At 41.9% G+C, this 16,894-nt stretch overlaps 1 protein-coding gene and 1 non-coding gene across 2 annotated transcripts in view; both read left to right on the forward strand.

Moving 5' to 3' along the window:
- Nucleotides 1–16,894, forward strand: part of LOC145340939 (solute carrier family 25 member 36) — a 66,275-nt gene that overhangs the window by 20,617 nt on the left and 28,764 nt on the right. The window contains exon 2 of the mRNA XM_080185543.1: nucleotides 6,223–6,393. Coding sequence (XP_080041669.1) covers nucleotides 6,223–6,393 — 171 coding nt within the window. The remainder of the gene's footprint in view (nucleotides 1–6,222; nucleotides 6,394–16,894) is intronic.
- On the forward strand, nucleotides 15,991–16,179 carry LOC145341659 (U2 spliceosomal RNA). Its single transcript, XR_013886421.1, has one exon. It is a non-coding gene; the product is annotated as a U2 spliceosomal RNA (small nuclear RNA).

The raw sequence follows: 16,894 nt of genomic DNA on the forward strand, positions 1-16,894 counted from the left end.
GATTAGGCACATTGGCCACGCTAAATTCTCCCTCAGTGTACCCGAACAGATGCTAGAGTGTGGCGATTAAGGGATTTTCACAGTGGTTTCATTGCAGCATTAATGTAAGCCTCGTGACAGTAATAAAATAAACTCTTTAAAAAAAAGACTTGTTTATATTCCATTAAATGTGCCTCTGATCATTTCTTGTACCTTGAATGAGAAATGCTGCCTGATACTAATATCTACATGTAGACCTTACAGGGTATATCAATTTTTATTCTGTATCCAAATACATGACAAACTCGATCTTTCTTGTGCTGTAGGCTTATGAAACGCCAAGCCTGTGATATATAATTTAAATATTTTTTTTTTAAAATTCACTATTTGTAACAACATTCATTTGGTAATTTAATACTTACTTGTTCAAACCCTATGTACACATGGAAATTGGTTAATTTACAGAGGACATCACCTGGGCATTGCAGATAGTAAATATCTGAAGATAATCAAGCAATCTTCCTCTATCCTACTGCATTCACATTTTCATTTGCTGCTGCAAAACAAAAACAGCTATTGCGGCTGCATCCGTATTTCACTTTTGGATATCCTGTCTAACCCACTCCAGCTTACACACCAGAACACTGAAATACAATTTTCAGCCAGCTGTTTAATAAACTTTCTAAAGGGAGAATTTTGGCTTGGTGCGTGGGTGGTCTTGGCTGTTGTGGTGAATGGTGTGTGAAATATTCTGCGTGTGTCAAATAACACTAATCATTACTCACTCTGCAGTTCAAATAAGTAAGAACTGTGCTGAAGGATCTGAATGGTGTGAGATATGCTACTTAAATGTTCAACAGTTAAGGACATAATGACAAACAATACTTTATTGTTGTGTGGTTAACATTTTGTTGTGATTCTGCTCCTTATCTAGTATTACAGAAACTCTATCTGCTATTTAGGGGGAACTTCTTTCCCCTGATGAGTAAAGGAAATATGGCCTCACCTAACTTGTATGTACCTTAGGCAAGAGAATGAAGAACACTTCAAGTGAGGAATTGAACTTAGCCTTGGGTTGTGATTTCTATCTTGCAGGAGGTGAATGTTGCCAACTGACAAAGTTACTATACAAAGCATTCCATTGTGCAGTGGTTCACTTGGGATATTGTCCCATGAAAGTTCTGCCAATTAACTGGGAGGGCAGACAAAGTATCTGAACAAGATTGAGTTTAATTTTTTTTCTTTTGCTTTTGTATCAAGAAAACCTATGCATTTGTGTATGTATTTTTTTAAAGTTTAACTTGATTTTTTTTTTGTGGTCACCTTTTGTGAAATGGAAACCCTTTCTGGCTGCACGCTGTATCTTGCACTATATAACTACCTGAACCAGTGCAATAACTGCAATTGTGTTGAATGCATTCACTGCTATTAATTGGTGTTCTTTTATTTTCCTCCCACTTTTGTTCAGCTCTTCAGCTATTTCCATTGTTTAGTTGTGGCTAGACTATTGACATTTTAAATGACTCGTGAATCATTGTATATCTGCATAAAATTTACAGTGAGATTTTTCTTGACCTAGAAGAGAAACCAATAAATTGCAGAACGGGAAACAAAATGATCACAAGTTGTACCATTTCGTGTTTTTATGCCTCGGTACTATAGAATAGTAGAATCATAGACCACAAACTACACAGAAGGAGGCCACTTAGCCTATCATGTCTGCACTAGCCAAAGAAAATGAACCACCCAACCTATTCTCACTTTCCAGCATTTGCTCCAAAGCCCTGAAGGTTTCAGAACTTTAGGTGCACATCCAGGCACCTTGTTAAATAAGATGACATTTTCTGTTTCAACCACCCTTTTTTTTTTCAGGCCATGAGTTTCAGACCCTTCATTATTTCCTTTATCTCCCCTCTAATCCCTAAGCCAAAGCACTTTAAATCTATGCTCCCTAAATCACTGATCTTTCTGCTAGCATAAATGGGCTCTTCCCATGCCCATGTCCATGCTCCTGACTAGTACATCTCGGGAAAATCTCCCCTCAGTCTCCTCTGCTTTAAGGGGAACAACACAGCCTATTCAATCTTTTCTCATAGCTGCAGTTTACAGTCTTGGCCACACTCTCATCAATCTCCTCTATACCTCTCTTACCTCCTTTCTGTAATGAGGTAACCAGAATTTGTTCACGGTACTCTAGTTGTAGCCTAACTAATGGTTATTGTTAATATAGTTCTCATATAATCTCCCTGCTCTTGGCTTCTATGCCTCGGCTAAATAAAGTGTTCCATGTGCTGTAACCACCTTCATTGACCTGTTCTGTTACTTTCAGGGATCTGTGGACATTCACTCCGCTCCCTTACTTCCTCTGCATCACTCATTATCCTCCCATGTATTGCGTATTCCTTTGCTTTGTTTGATGTCTTCAAATGCATCATTGCACACTCTGGATTGAATTCCATTTGTCATTTTTCTGTCCAATTGACCAATCCATTGATAAGAACATAACATAAGAAATAGGAGCAGGAGTAGGCCATCTAGCCCTTCGAGCCTGCCCCGCCATTCAATAAGATCATGGCTGATCTGTCGCTGCTCAGTTCCACTTTCCCGCTTTCTCCCCATAACCCTTAATCCCCTCTCTTATCAAAAACCCATCAATCCGCGTCTTAAAAATATTTATTGAGGCAGCCTCCACCACTTCAACGGGCAGAGAATTCCAGGGATTCACCACCCTTTGAGTGAAGAAGTTCCTCCTCAACTCCGTTCTGAACCGCCCCCCTTTTATCTTGAGGCTGTGCCCCCTCGTCCTACTGTCTTTTTTGAGCGGGAAGAGTCTCTCCACCTCTATCCTATCCATCCCATTCATCATCTTATACGTCTCAATGAGATCTCCCCTCATTCTTCTAAACTCTAACGAGTACAAGCCCAGTTTATTCAGCCTCTCCTCATAGCTCAACCCCCTCAACTCCGGTATCAGCCTAGTAAACCTCCTCTGCACTCCCTCCAAGGCCAAAATATCTTTGCGCAGGTGCGGCGCCCAAAACTGCACACAGTATTCCAGCTGCGGCCTCACCAATGCCCTATACAGCCGCAGCAAGACCTCCCTACTTTTATATTCAATCCCCCTCGCTATGAAGGCCAGCATCCCATCCGCCTTCCTGACCACCTGCTGCACCTGCAAGCTGGGTTTTTGCGACTCATGCACAAGGACCCCGAGGTCCCTCTGCACCGTCGCCTGCTGCAGTTTTTCGCCCCGTAAGTAATAGTCCTTCCTACCATTCTTCCTACCAAAGTGGACCACCTCACACTTGCCAACATTAAATTCCATTTGCCATTTCCTGGCCCATTCGCCCAGCCTATCTAGATCCTTCTGCAGACTCTCCACACCCTCCGCACAATTTGCCGTTCCCCCAATCTTGGTGTCATCAGCAAATTTCGACACCCTACGCTCGGTTCCCTCCAGATCATCTATATAAATGGTAAAAAGCTGAGGCCCCAGCACCGACCCCTGGGGCACTCCACTAGTCACCATCCGCCAATCTGAATAGCACCCGTTGACCCCCACTCTCTGCCTCCTATTTGACAACCAATCCTCTATCCACGCTAACACCCTACCCCCAACTCCATGTCCCTCGACCTTCTGCAATAACCTCTTGTGAGGTACTTTGTCAAACGCCTTCTGAAAATCTAGAAAGACCACATCCACCGGCTCTCCTCTATCCACCGCCCTAGACACATCCTCATAGAACTCCAGTAAATTTGTCAGACACGACTTCCCTTTAATGAAACCGTGCTGCGTCTGCTCTATCAAGCAATTCCCTTCAAGATGCCTCGCAATTTCCTCCTTAATGACAGATTCTAACATTTTACCTACCACAGAAGTTAAACTAACCGGCCTATAATTCCCTGCCTTTTATCTGCCACCCTTCTTAAACAACGGCGTAACATTAGCCGTTTTCCAATCATCCGGCACTTCCCCGGAATCCAGCGACGTCTGGAAAATAACCACCAAGGCATCCACTATAACCTCCGCCATTTCTTTCAGAACCCTCGGATGCATTCCATCCGGTCCTGGGGACTTGTCCACAATCAGCCCCTCCAGTCTGTCGAGCACCGCCTCTCTAGTAACAGTAATGTCATTAAGACCCTCCAGTCCTACCACCTTTCCATCGCTAACACCCGGCAAATTATTCACGTCCTCCTCTGTGAAGACAGAAACAAAAAAGTTATTCAATACCTTAGCTATATCCTCATCCCCTACCACTAGGTCCCCTTTCTCATCCTCTAAAGGACCAACATTCACCCTAGCCAGCCTTTTCCTTTTTATATATTTATAAAAACTCTTGCTATCCTTTTTTATATTCAGCGCTAGCCCAGCTTCATAGTTTCTCCTACCCTTCTTTATCAACTTCTTTGTCAATCTTTGTTGACATTTAAACCTCTCCCAATCCTCTTCTCGCCCACTACTCTTAGCTACTCTAAATTCCTCCGCTTTTAGTTTAACACTTTCCTTCACCTCCTTCGTTATCCACGGCTTATTACCTCTCCTCCTACTATCCTTTTTGACCATCGGAATAAATTTCCACTGAGCACCAAGAAAGATCTCCTTAAAGATCCTCCACTGCTCCTCAACAGACCCTCCCTCCAACGTGCTTCCCCCAGTCCACATTCGCCAATTCTTCTCTTATCCTACCGTACTCCCCTCTATTCAAACAGAGGACGCGTGTCCGGGAACCCACTTTCTCCTCCTCCATCTGCACCAGAAACTCCACCATACAATGATCACTCTCCCCAAGAGGATCCTTCACCACAAGGTCCCTAATTCTACCCGCCTCATTACATAGCACCAGATCCAAGATAGCTCGCTCCCTCGTCGGCTCCAACACACACTGTTCGAGGAAACTATCCCGGCAGCATTCCAAGAACTCTTCCTCGAGCCCCCCCGCGTCCAACATGGGTCAACCAGATAACTTCCTGCAGTCTCCAGCTATCGTTCACACTATCAAGCATGTGACCAAATTTTTTGTCATTTGCAAACTTCTTAACCATTACTTCTACATTTTATGTCCAAATTGTTAATATGTGTCACAAAAGCAGGGGACTTGGTGCGAAGCCCCACTGGAAACAGCCTTCCATTCACAAAAACACCCATCAACAACTATTCTTGCTTTCTACCACTGAGCAAATTTTGCATCCAGGTTGCAAATTCTCATGGGTTTTTAGTTCTTTAACCAGTTTTCCATGTCAAAAACATTGCTAAAATCCATGCAGGCCACATCAACTGCAGTACCATCTCCAATCATTCTCCTAACTTTCTCAAATATCACTAGTCAGATGTGACCTTCCCTTAACAGATCCATGCTACCTCGATTGATCTATGTCTTTCTAAGTGACAATTTATTTTATCTCAGAACTGAATCAATACTTTTCCCACAAGCAAGGGTTAGACAGACTAGCCAGTAATGAATTTCGTCTAAGCCTCATTGCCTTTTAAAGCTACAATGTTAGCAGAACTCCAATCCTCTGTCACCACACTTGTATGCATTTATCCATTGAGCTATTTATTATTTATTATTATTTATCCCTTGGAGGGAGTGCAGAGGAGGTTTACTAGGCTGATACCGGAGTTGAGGGGGTTGAGCTATGAGGAGAGGCTGAATAAACTGGGCTTGTACTCATTAGAGTTTAGAAGAATGAGAGGAGATCTCATTGAGACGTATAAGATGATGAATGGGATGGATAGGATAGAGGTGGAAAGACTCTTCCTGCTCAAAAAAGACAATAGGACTAGGGGGCACAGCCTCAAGATAAAAGGGGGGCGGTTTAGAACGGAGTTGAGGAGGAACTTCTTCACTCAAAGGGTGGTGAATCTCTGGAATTCTCTGCCCGTTGAAGTGGTGGAGGCTTCCTCGCTAAATATTTTTAAGACGCGGTTTGATGGGTTTTTGATAGGAGAGGGGATTAAGGGTTATGGGGAGAGGGCGGGAAAGTGGAACTGAGCAGCGACAGATCAGCCATGATCTTATTGAATGGCGGGGCAGGCTCGAAGGGCTGGATGGCCTACTCCTGCTCCTATTTCTTATGTTCTTATGCTATTGGAATATAAAGCAGCATTATGTTCATGACTACATTGCAGATGGGGATATGTTATTTGGTGTAATTATCATTCTCAACACTGTTCTCATGCATTTTGTTTATTGGCTAAATGTTTATTTTGGACTAAACTGGGCCATTTTGTTTTGGCAGCTGTGGGGGGACTGTAGGAGCCATTTTAACATGCCCTTTGGAAGTAGTGAAAACCAGACTGCAATCATCATCTGTCACTCTCTATATCCCAGAAGTTCACCTCAGTACAATAAATGGAGCTCGTGTGAGCCGGATGGCTCGTGTCTCTCCTGGCCCTTTGCATTGTTTAAAGTAAGTACTGCATTTTCCAATTTGTAAATATTGTCCTTGGTCTCTTCTTTTTTTTTTATATATCCTAATACAATATATGTCGAACAGGTACTTGATTTATTTGTTTTACACATGCTTATTTTTCCTGTCTTTTTATAAAGTACATTTAATTCTTTTACTGGGGATACCTGGTATGCTCTATACAAGAACCAAGACCACTTGAATTTAGTCTTTATGGGGAGTGTAAGCAACCTTTTGACTAGAGTCCTGACGAGCAGAAGTCCAGTTGGAGAATGAGTGGTCAGGAATTGGGAAACCTTAGGACGGATTCTCTGACTTCACTCGCAGCTGAGATTCTCTGTCCTACTGCACTGATGTGGAGATGCTGGTGTTGGACTGGGGTAAACACAGTAAGAACACTCAGCACCAGGTTAAAGTCCAACAAGTTTATTTGGTAGCACAAGTCGCAAGCTTTCAGAGTACTGCCTCTTCATCAGGTGAGTGGGAGATCTGTTCACAGAACACAGCACAGAAGATACTAGCTGCTTCATTCACTGCATGGATTGTGGGGAGAATGCTGTTTGGATTTCATGAGAAGGAAAGAGCTGGATGATTTAGCTGGTAGCTAGTAGAAGAAATCTACAATTGTATAGAAATGATTTGGAGGAAAATGTAGGTGGTCTGATTAGTAAATTTGCAGATGATACAAAAATTGGGAGAGTGGCAGATAATGAGAATTGTCAGAGGATACAGCAGGATATAAGTCAGCTACAGAACTGGGCCAAAAGACAGCAGATGGAATTTAACACGAACAGATGTGAAGGTAATGCAATTTGCAAGGCCTATTCAGAAGAAAAGTATGTAGTAAATGGTAGAGCCTTCAGAAATATTAGCATACAGAAGGATCTAGGTGTGCCGATCCACAGTTCACTGAAGGTGGCAATTTGGGTAAACAAGATGGTCAAGCAGGTGTATGGCATGCTGGCCTTCATTGATCGAGGTGTTGAATGTAGGAATTGGAAAATCATGATGCAGCTGTATAAAATTTTGGTCAGGCTGCATTTGGAGTATTGTGTACAATTCTGGCTACCACACTACCAGAAGGATGTTGATGCACCCTTTTCAATGCAGAAGAGATTTACCAGCATGTTGCCTAGTTTGGAGAATATGGACTATGAAGAAAGGTTAAACAAACTTGGATTCAGAGAATGAGAGGGACGTGATGAGAGGTTTACAAGATTATGACAGGCTTGGATGGAGTGGATCATCTGAGTCTTTTTCTCAGGTTCGAAGGGTCAATTATCAGGCATAGGTTGAAAGTGAGAGAGGGAAAGGTTAAGAAATGTAAAGGGCAAATTTTTCACATGTAGGGTATTGAATGTCCGGAATATGCTCCTGGAGGAAGTGGTGGAAGCATATTCTATTACAACATTCAAGAGACATCTGGATAGATACATGAATAGGCAGGGAGTAGAGGGATATGGACCATGTGAAGGCAAGAAAATGTTGGAGAGTCATCTGTGTCAGCACAGACTTGGTGGTCTGAAGGGCCTGTTCCTATGCTGTACTGTTCTTTGGTCCTCGCAGAGTTTTGTGACTGAAAGCAGTCAACAGAGTTAGCTTAGATGATGGGGTATTCTCTGGCAATCTGAACAAGCAGCTGCAAAATTTGTAAAGAAAAGGTGGAGAGTTATGCAGCCAAGTTGGAAGACTTCCAAGATAATTGCCTCAGGAATTGCTGGAACCCTGAGAGAATTGGATGTGAATTCCAGAGGGCTGTGATGTACCTTTCTGTGTTGGTTCCAAAAAAGATGAATTAATGTTCAGGACTTTCTAAGACGAGGGAAATCTTGGGAGTGGGAGTGAAAGCAGAAATGAGTTCATAGCATAAGTCTTTATAAACTATGGTGGAGGTTGCTCTGTCTGTTTAATTTTTTCTCTTTGGATAAAACAACATTTATTATATACAAAAACATGAAATCTTGTACATTCTATCAATTAATTACTGGGCGTTTTAGATTTTTTTAAAAGGATCCCCAACAGGATCGTAACATTATGCTGACTGAAGGAATGGATAGTAACTACCAGTGTTAGTTTTGTTGTTGTTCCAGTAAAGATATCTAACAAAATAGTTTACATTGTGTTCCACAGGATCAATTTCACAAGTGTCTCTGAAGTGCACTTTGTAACACATGCATGCTGTGTGTATTATTATTGTCATTTCTGGAGCAGCCATCAGTTTTTGACATCCTATTCCTAATGTTTAAGGTATTTGTGAATATAGATGTTGTGGAATTGACTGAATTCTTGTATTCCGTTGCTTGTCGTATTACTATACAAGAATCACATGAATTTTTGTCATAACCCCCTCCTGTTGACTACCTCCCACTCAACATTTGGGATCTGATTTGCTCTAACGTTTTTCTTTTGTTCCGCTACCCTAACCACACCATGTATTTGAGGCAAGTAGAGAAAGTATTTTCTACCAATGTGTCTTAAGTTCCATTGTTCCAGCTTTATTTCTGCTACCTTTCTTTGCTTTACCAGATCATTCTTAATTACAGAAATATTTTGTTCCAAAAATTGCTTTGTTACTTGTGCACTCAATTGCCAGCCTCTTGCTTTTGGATAAGCGAAGTACACCATAATCACATGGTTTATCAATTAATTTTGAGATGCTCTTCACATGTAACTCTTAAGGCCTCAATTTTTTTTTCTGACATTCACCCTTCTATTGTGTTAGCTCTTGCTTTTTTATTTTATATTTTTCCTTATTTATTTCACGATCCACGGCTTTTATTTTTAAACAAATAATGGTTTTGCCTCTTAATAATATCAACTAATTCTGTAATACACTGAATTATTTCTGAGCACCACCTAATCTTGCCCAGTTAATTGTCAACAATTTCTGTCTTATTCCATTTTAAAGTCAGCCTACTAAAGGATCAGGAAGCTTTGTTATTTTGTGTTTTAATTTCCAAACTAAACTTTGAACTTGATTGCTGCCGGATACATGTTCAAACACTTGTAGGCTGTTCACTATATCTGGCTTGTCATTAAATTGAATTGTTTGGCTCAAAAATAGCAACACATCACTTGTACCGCTCTGTATTAAATTTTGTCTGCTCCTTTGACCAATTGGTAAATGATGCCCCCATCCAGCTGTAGTCTGTCACTTGCTTTGTTGTTTACTACATGTCTTAACAGTTTGCAGTGAATTTATTGCGCTTGCAACTGCACATAGCTGGTGTGAAATTGCTGCTCATTCTCTCACTATTTTCTTTTAGATCATTGATTAAAAACATTAGTCCCAATACCAATTCCATACGATAACTGTGGCAGTCAATAAGTACTCAGCTAAACTAGATCCGTTAAGGGAAAGCATCCCTGTAGAAAACACAAATATTAGGGAGATGTATTCAGTAAATCTTTCACAAACTAAGCAAGTACAAGCATTATGGAAATTTAGTTCTGATAATTTGGGCGCAATAGCTGAACATGTGCCTACAAGTGGCTCCTTCCTTGATTTCTGTGATGGATTCTTTTAATATTTATTAAAACATTAAATGCAAACTGGTGAGACACTGCATGCTGTGTACTCATCAGTGTGATATATAGCTAACAGCTTTAAATATAGTTGTTGCACGTTAATGTGTTTTCAGGCCTGCTGAACTAAGAGGGTGTTACCATTTTTGATTTGACAAACTGTCCCTTCGACAAAACCATACTTAATAAAATTTGATTTTTTTTTCTTTTGAAATATTGTTTAAAGTATACTAACCTGGAATTTGCAGGCAGCAACACAGGAATGGTGATGGCTCCCACACCACCTTTTTAGAGTGGAGATTTCCTGCCATTGGCAGCTGTTACAAGGGATTTGTAACGTTTGTGGGAAGGGTGGAGGAAAAAAAAGAGTCTTCGAGTCAAACTGAAGAATTTTTAATTGGCCGTGCAGACCAAGAAATATAAGTTTGATGTATTGCTGAAGACCTTTCATTTTGCACTTAAATGGGACAACTGCATGAATACCATGTCAGTGGCAAGTGGACTTTGGTAAAGATGTTGCCGTGGAGGATGCACCAACTGATGGTAGCTGACAATCTACTGTCAAGTAAAAAATTAAACCAGGCACTTGACTCTGATCAAGGCATTGCCCTGAGGAATGAATCAGCAAATGGGTGTGACTTAGTTGAAATGTGCGCAATGCATGCGTGCATGGGGAGCATCTTAATATGCAGCCCATGTGTCCCATTGTGAGCCCATCTGACCACCTTAAATTGCCACACTGAGGATTATATAGCAAATATTGTCCAATCACAATCATATCTAATGTTAGACAGTCATGTTTTGCAAGCATGGGCTGGTTGGGCACTGTCCATACCTTGTCTGATACGAACAGTGGAAGGGGACTCGCAGCTTACAAACCTGGCATCACATACCATATTACCTCGTTGTGTGATCGGCAGAATATCCTTTTGGCTTGACAGCATCATGTGAAAAATACTACTTTTACTACCATGGAAACAGCTAGCTTCACCTGTTCTCAAATTGAGAGAACATGCTTTTCCAGGGTGTACAAGTCATTTGCCCACCATGCAAACTTGATACTAAAATGTGACAACATTAAAGACATGCTACAAGGTAATTGTTACCTTGATCAGTTCATTTCACACTGAGGGCAGCAGGACGAGAGTGGTTAGCGCTGCTGCCTCACAATACCAGGAATCCAGGTTCTATTCTGGCCTTTGTAAATGTTTAACATGGGTTTCCTCCGGGCGCTCTGGTTTTTACCACAGTCCAAAGACGTGCAAGTTGGGTGGATTGACCATGTTACATTGCTCCTGTGTCAAAAGTTTGTTTATTAATGTCAAAAGTACACTTGCATAACACTGCAATGATTTTCCTGTAAAAATCCCCTTGTTGCCACATTCTGGCACCAGTTCTGGGTACACTGAGGGAGAATTTAGCGTGGCCAATACACCTAACCAGCACATTCTCTGGGCTGTGGGAGGATGCCCATACAGATACGGGAAGAGTGTGCAGATTCCACACAAGTTTAAGCTGGGAATTGAACCTGAATCCCTGGCACTGTGAGGCAGCAGTGCTAACCACTGTGCCACCCATGGATGTGTGGGTTAAGTGAAGCAATCATGGTAAATGTATAGGGATAGATTGGAACTCAAGGTCGTACTTGATGACAGCATCTAAACTTCTGTGGTGAACTGAATTGCTGTCCGATTTGTCGATGGTACCAGTAAGCCTTGTCCGTTGTTACAGCAATATTCAGACCAGTCTTTGACCTAATTTTTTTATTATTCCCAAGATTTGAAGGGGAACTTGTACACTACTGATTTCAAACTACTAATTTTTCTTGATTGAAAGGGATTGTTCACTTAATTGCAATTGTTTGTTCCCTATTAAAAGGCTATAACTTTGCAATAGCTTTTTATTGCCTATTTTCTTGCCTATTTCTTGCAGTTTGCCAGTAATTGCCCTGAGGTGATTTTTTTTTTCTTTCATAAGATATGGGCATCACTGGCTCGGCCAGCATTTATTGCCTTTTGAGAAGGTAGTGGTGAGCTACCTTCTAAACCGCTGCAGTCTATTCGGGATTTTTAGGATTTGACTCAGCAACAGTGAAGAAACAGTGACGTAGTTTCAAGTCAAAGGTCTGTGGCTTAGAAGAGAACCCTCAGGTAACAGTGTTCCTGTGCATCTGCTTCTCTTGTCTTTCTAGGTAGCAGCAATTACAGGTTGGAAAAGTGCTGTCAAAGGATCTTTGGAAGGTGCTTCAGTGCATTTTCTAGATGGTACATACTGATGCCACTGTGCACCTGTGGTGGAGGGATTAAATGTTTGCAGAAGGGTAGCAATCAAGTGGGCTGCTTTGTCCGAGATGGTGTCAAACTTCTTGCGTGTTATTGGAATAACACTCGTTCAGGCGATTGGAGAATATTCCATTACACCCGTAGATGGTGGACAGGCATTGCGGAGTCAAGAGGTGAGATAGTCTCCACAGAATCCCCAGCCTCCGACCTGCTCTTGTAGTTACAGTATTTATATGGCTGGCCCAGTTCAGGTTCTAGTCAATGGTAATCCTCAATGTTGTTAGAGGGGGATACAGTGATAGTAATGTGATTGAATGTCAAGGGAAGATGGTTGGTTTCTCTCCCATTGGAGATGGCCAGTGTCTGCCACTTGGGTGGCACATTTGTTAATTGTCACTTGTTATTTATCAGCACAGGCCTGAATGTTATCCAGGCTTTACTTCATATGGGCATGGGCTGCTTCAGTGTCTGATGGTTTCGAATGGTGCTGAAAGGTTTTGCAATTATCAGTTAACATCCCCACTTCTGACCTTACAATACTGGGAAGATCATTGATGAAGCAGCTGAGGAACTCCTGCAGTAATATCCTGGACCTGAGATGATTGACTTCTGACTTCCAACATCTACAATCACTTCCCTTTGTGATAGGTATGGCTCCATCCAGAGAAGACTCTTTCCCCTAATTCACAAGTTTTGCTTCCCTGATGTCCAGGATCATCACTCTCACCTCGGCTCAAGTTCAGCTCTTTTTGGCCATGCTTGGACTAAGGCTGTAATCAGGTCACAAAATAAGTAATCCTGGCTGAATACAAACTGAGTATCAATGAGCAGGCTATTGCTGTGTAAATGCCCTTGCTATAACACTGTCAACAGCAATTTTTTTTCCATTACTTTGTTAATGACCAAGAGCAGACTGATGGGACAGTAATTGGCTGAGTTGGATTGTCCAATTTTTCTGTGACCACAACATACCTGGGGAGTTTTCCACATTGTCAGATAGATGCCAGTGTTATAGTTGTACTGGATGGATCAATTTGGCTAAAAGTCTCCCCAACCTGCAAAGTTAAATCCCCTCCATGTAGTTATGTTGTAGCTCTCTTTGAGTCATCTTTAATGGTATGACTCAATATTTCCTTTAGTGCAATGCTTCTCAATTAAACACTGCCACTGGAGTCATCTGCTTGCTTTGGAAACACTTCAGTTTTAGAATCTGAACTTTAGCTTTTGTGAATAATACACCAATTCCTCTACAGAGCTAACTTCTGGCAAGTCTCCCTTTATCTCTTTCTCTCATATTTTCTTTGCATGTTCTAAAATGGATAAATATAAATGACGCATTATGTATTTTTTCCTTGACATTTTGCTGCATAATTGCATTAGGGTGTTTATTAGGGAATTTTACCCTTTCCAAGTAGTAACTTGCAAGTCAATTAAAACTCAAGTGTAGTTTTTCATACAGCATTGTGAGAATTATTTTAATGTAACTTCCTGTGTGCCCCAATTGGTGCCATTTTGGAGCAGTCTTTTCCCCTCTCCTCAACCTCCATGTTGCAGCTTCTTTCCCTCTCCTCAATCTGGCTTCTTTCTCCCTTCCCAATCCACGTTCCTGCCTAACCCCTTTTACTCCCTGACTCACCCTCTTGCTACTTCTCCTGAAGTTGCATTCCTGTTTGAGATCTGGATCCAATCCAAAGTTCTGAGTTTAGGCGAGGGAAGCAACAAATGGAAGAACTTTCAAAAAAAACATCCATTGCAACAGCTCAGTTCGGCACCTTGGGAACATGCACATCCACGATATTGAAGCTCCGGGATTGGATAGGGATCTTGAACAGGAATGTAATTCCAGGAGAGGTAAATGATAAGAGGGTGAGGGTAGGGAATGGGAGGTTTAATGAGAGGGCTGATCGGGATAGGGGAGAGAGGCCACAACTTGAGGTTGAGATTGTGGGTAGATCTGCAATGGTCAAGAGGATTAGGGAGTAGCAAGTTTGAGAAGCAGCATTGACAGCAAGCAGGAGGCACTACAAGTTATATTTATAAAACTTAATTTATTTTTATAAAATTATTTTTGCCAGTTTAGAAGTTTAGTGATGTAAAATATTGTACTGAGGTCTCTTTTTTTTCTGATGATGAGGGTCCTACAGAATCTAACTAATTTTAACATTGAATCCGATGAGAGCCGATGTTTCACTTAAAATCAGCTTACGAAAAGAATGCTTCTACAACTTTTAAATGAAGACCTGTACTTAGATTTTAATAGCATCTAAACTATAATTCTCTGAAATATTCTTGCTTAAAAGACACCGATATCCCACAAAAAGTTCAGAATCTGATTCAAATTCAAAGCTGTCAAATTTGTTTTTTTTTTGACCAGTGAGTATTCTGCCATGGAAGGTTAAGTTTGTGCTTGGACTGAACTGAGTGATCTCTGCAGGAGTAGCAATAGAATTGGTTAGGGAAGAGAATTTGCACTTGATTACATCCAAAGATTATTGAATGGTTGTCATTTAGGTGAGAGCAAGATTGGGCTTGCTCTCCGTAGTAAGAAGTGTCACAACACCACCAGGTTATGTTCTTATGTTCTTATATGTATTTGGTAGCACAAGCCACAAGCTTTTGGAGCTCTGCTCCTTCATCAGTTGAGTGAGAGTTCTGTTCATAAACAGGGCACATATAGATACAAACTCGATTTACAAGATAATGGTTGGAATGTGAGTCATTACAGATGATCAAGTCTTAAAGGTACAGACAGTGTGAGTGAAGAGAGGGTTAAGCACAAGTTAAAGAGATGTGTATTGTCACCAGCCAGACAGTTAGTGAGATTTTTGCAAGCCCAGATAAGTCGTGAGGGTTACAGATGGTGTGACATGAACCCAAGATCCTGGTTGAGGCCATCCTCATGTGTGCAGAACTTGGCTATCAGTCTTTTCTCAGCAATTCTGCATTGTTGTGTGTCGTGAAGGCCGCTTTGGAGAATGCTTATAAGAACATAAGAAATAGGAGCAGGAGTAGGCCATCTAGCCCTTTGAGCCTGCCCCGCCATTCAATAAGATCATGGCTGATCTGTCGTGGCTCAGTTCCACATTCCTGCCCTCGCCCCATAACCCTTAATCCCCTCTCTTATCAAAAACTTATCAACCCGCGTCTTAAAAATATTTAGCGAGGTAGCCTCCACCACTTCAACGGGCAGAGAATTCCAGAGATTCACCACCCTTTGAGTGAAGAAGTTCCTCCTCAACTCTGTCCTAAACCGCCCCCCTCTTTATCTTGAGGCTGTGCCCCCTAGTCCTATTATCCTTTCTGATATGTGAAGGTCAGAATCTGAATGTTTGTGACTGACTGCTGAAGTGTTCTCCAACAGGAAGAGAACCCTCCTGCCTGGTGATTGTCGAGCGATGTTCATTCATCTGCTGTCGTAGCATCTGCATGGTCTCCCCAATGTACCATGTTTTGGGACATCTTTTCCTGCAGCGTACCAGGTAGACAACGTTGTTCGAGTCGCAGGAGTATGTACAGTGTATCTGGTGGATGGCATTCTCGCATGCAATGATGGCATCCGTGTCGATGATCTGGCATGTCCTGCAGAGGTTGCTGTGGCAAGATGCCCTCATAAGAACAGAAAATGGTACTCGACTCGTCAATCAACAGTTCTGACGTGCCACAATGGAAAAACTGCACTGACCTCTTCAGAAGACAAATACGGGACATGGCAGACAGAGTACCCTTCGTCGTCCAGTACTTCCCTGAAGAGGAGAGGAGAAGCCATACGAACTTCTCCAGAGACTTCAACATGTCATTGGCCTTTTGGCTAAGATCAAGTGTAGTATCTGTTTTTATCAATTTAATATCTGATATGTCCCTTATCTGGGAGCCATATATTAAACTGATTTTTGGAGCAGGGAGATGGAATAGGGGCTTGGTCCTTCCACTCCGTGTATTGGCCTAGTATTGCAGTATCTCCGGGAACAGTGCATCACCCCCTTTCTGGGGACATTCTCAAACTTCAAAAATAGCTCTTGATGAAGACAAACATCTCACCAAGGCCATCCCCACACCCCCACACTTTGCCTTCAAGTAGACTATTGTCCGCAGCAAACTACCCAGCCTTCAGGAGAACAATGACCATGACACAATCCTGCCACAGCAACCTCTGCAAGATCTGCTGGATCATTGACACGGATGCCACCATTTCACGTGAGAACACCGTATACCAGGTACACAGTACATACTCTTGTGACTCAGCCAACATTGTCTACCTGATATGCTGCAGGAAAGGATGTCACGAAGCATGGTACATTGGAGAGACCATGCAGACGCTACGACAACAGATGAATGAACACCCATCGACAATCACCAGGTAGGAGTGTTCTCTTCCTGTTGGGGAACACTTCAGCAGTCACAGACATTCAGCCTCTGATCTTCAGGTAAGCGCTCTCCAAGACGGCCTTTGCAACACATGATGTTAATGCAGAACTGCTAAGCAGAGACTGATAGCCAGGTTCTGCACGCATGAAGATGGCCTTATCCGGGATCTTGGGTTCATGTCACACTATTTGTAACGCCATGACTTCCCTGGGCTTGCAAAATCTCACTAACTATCCTGGCTGGAGACAATACACACCTTTTTTTTTAAACCTGTGCTTAACCCTGTCTCCACTTGCATTGTCTGTACCTTTTTTTAAGATTTGATTACC

The sequence above is a fragment of the Carcharhinus amblyrhynchos genome, chromosome 3 (assembly GCF_965287045.1).
Source record: "Carcharhinus amblyrhynchos chromosome 3, sCarAmb.v2.hapA, whole genome shotgun sequence".
Classification (NCBI taxonomy): domain Eukaryota; kingdom Metazoa; phylum Chordata; class Chondrichthyes; order Carcharhiniformes; family Carcharhinidae; genus Carcharhinus; species Carcharhinus amblyrhynchos.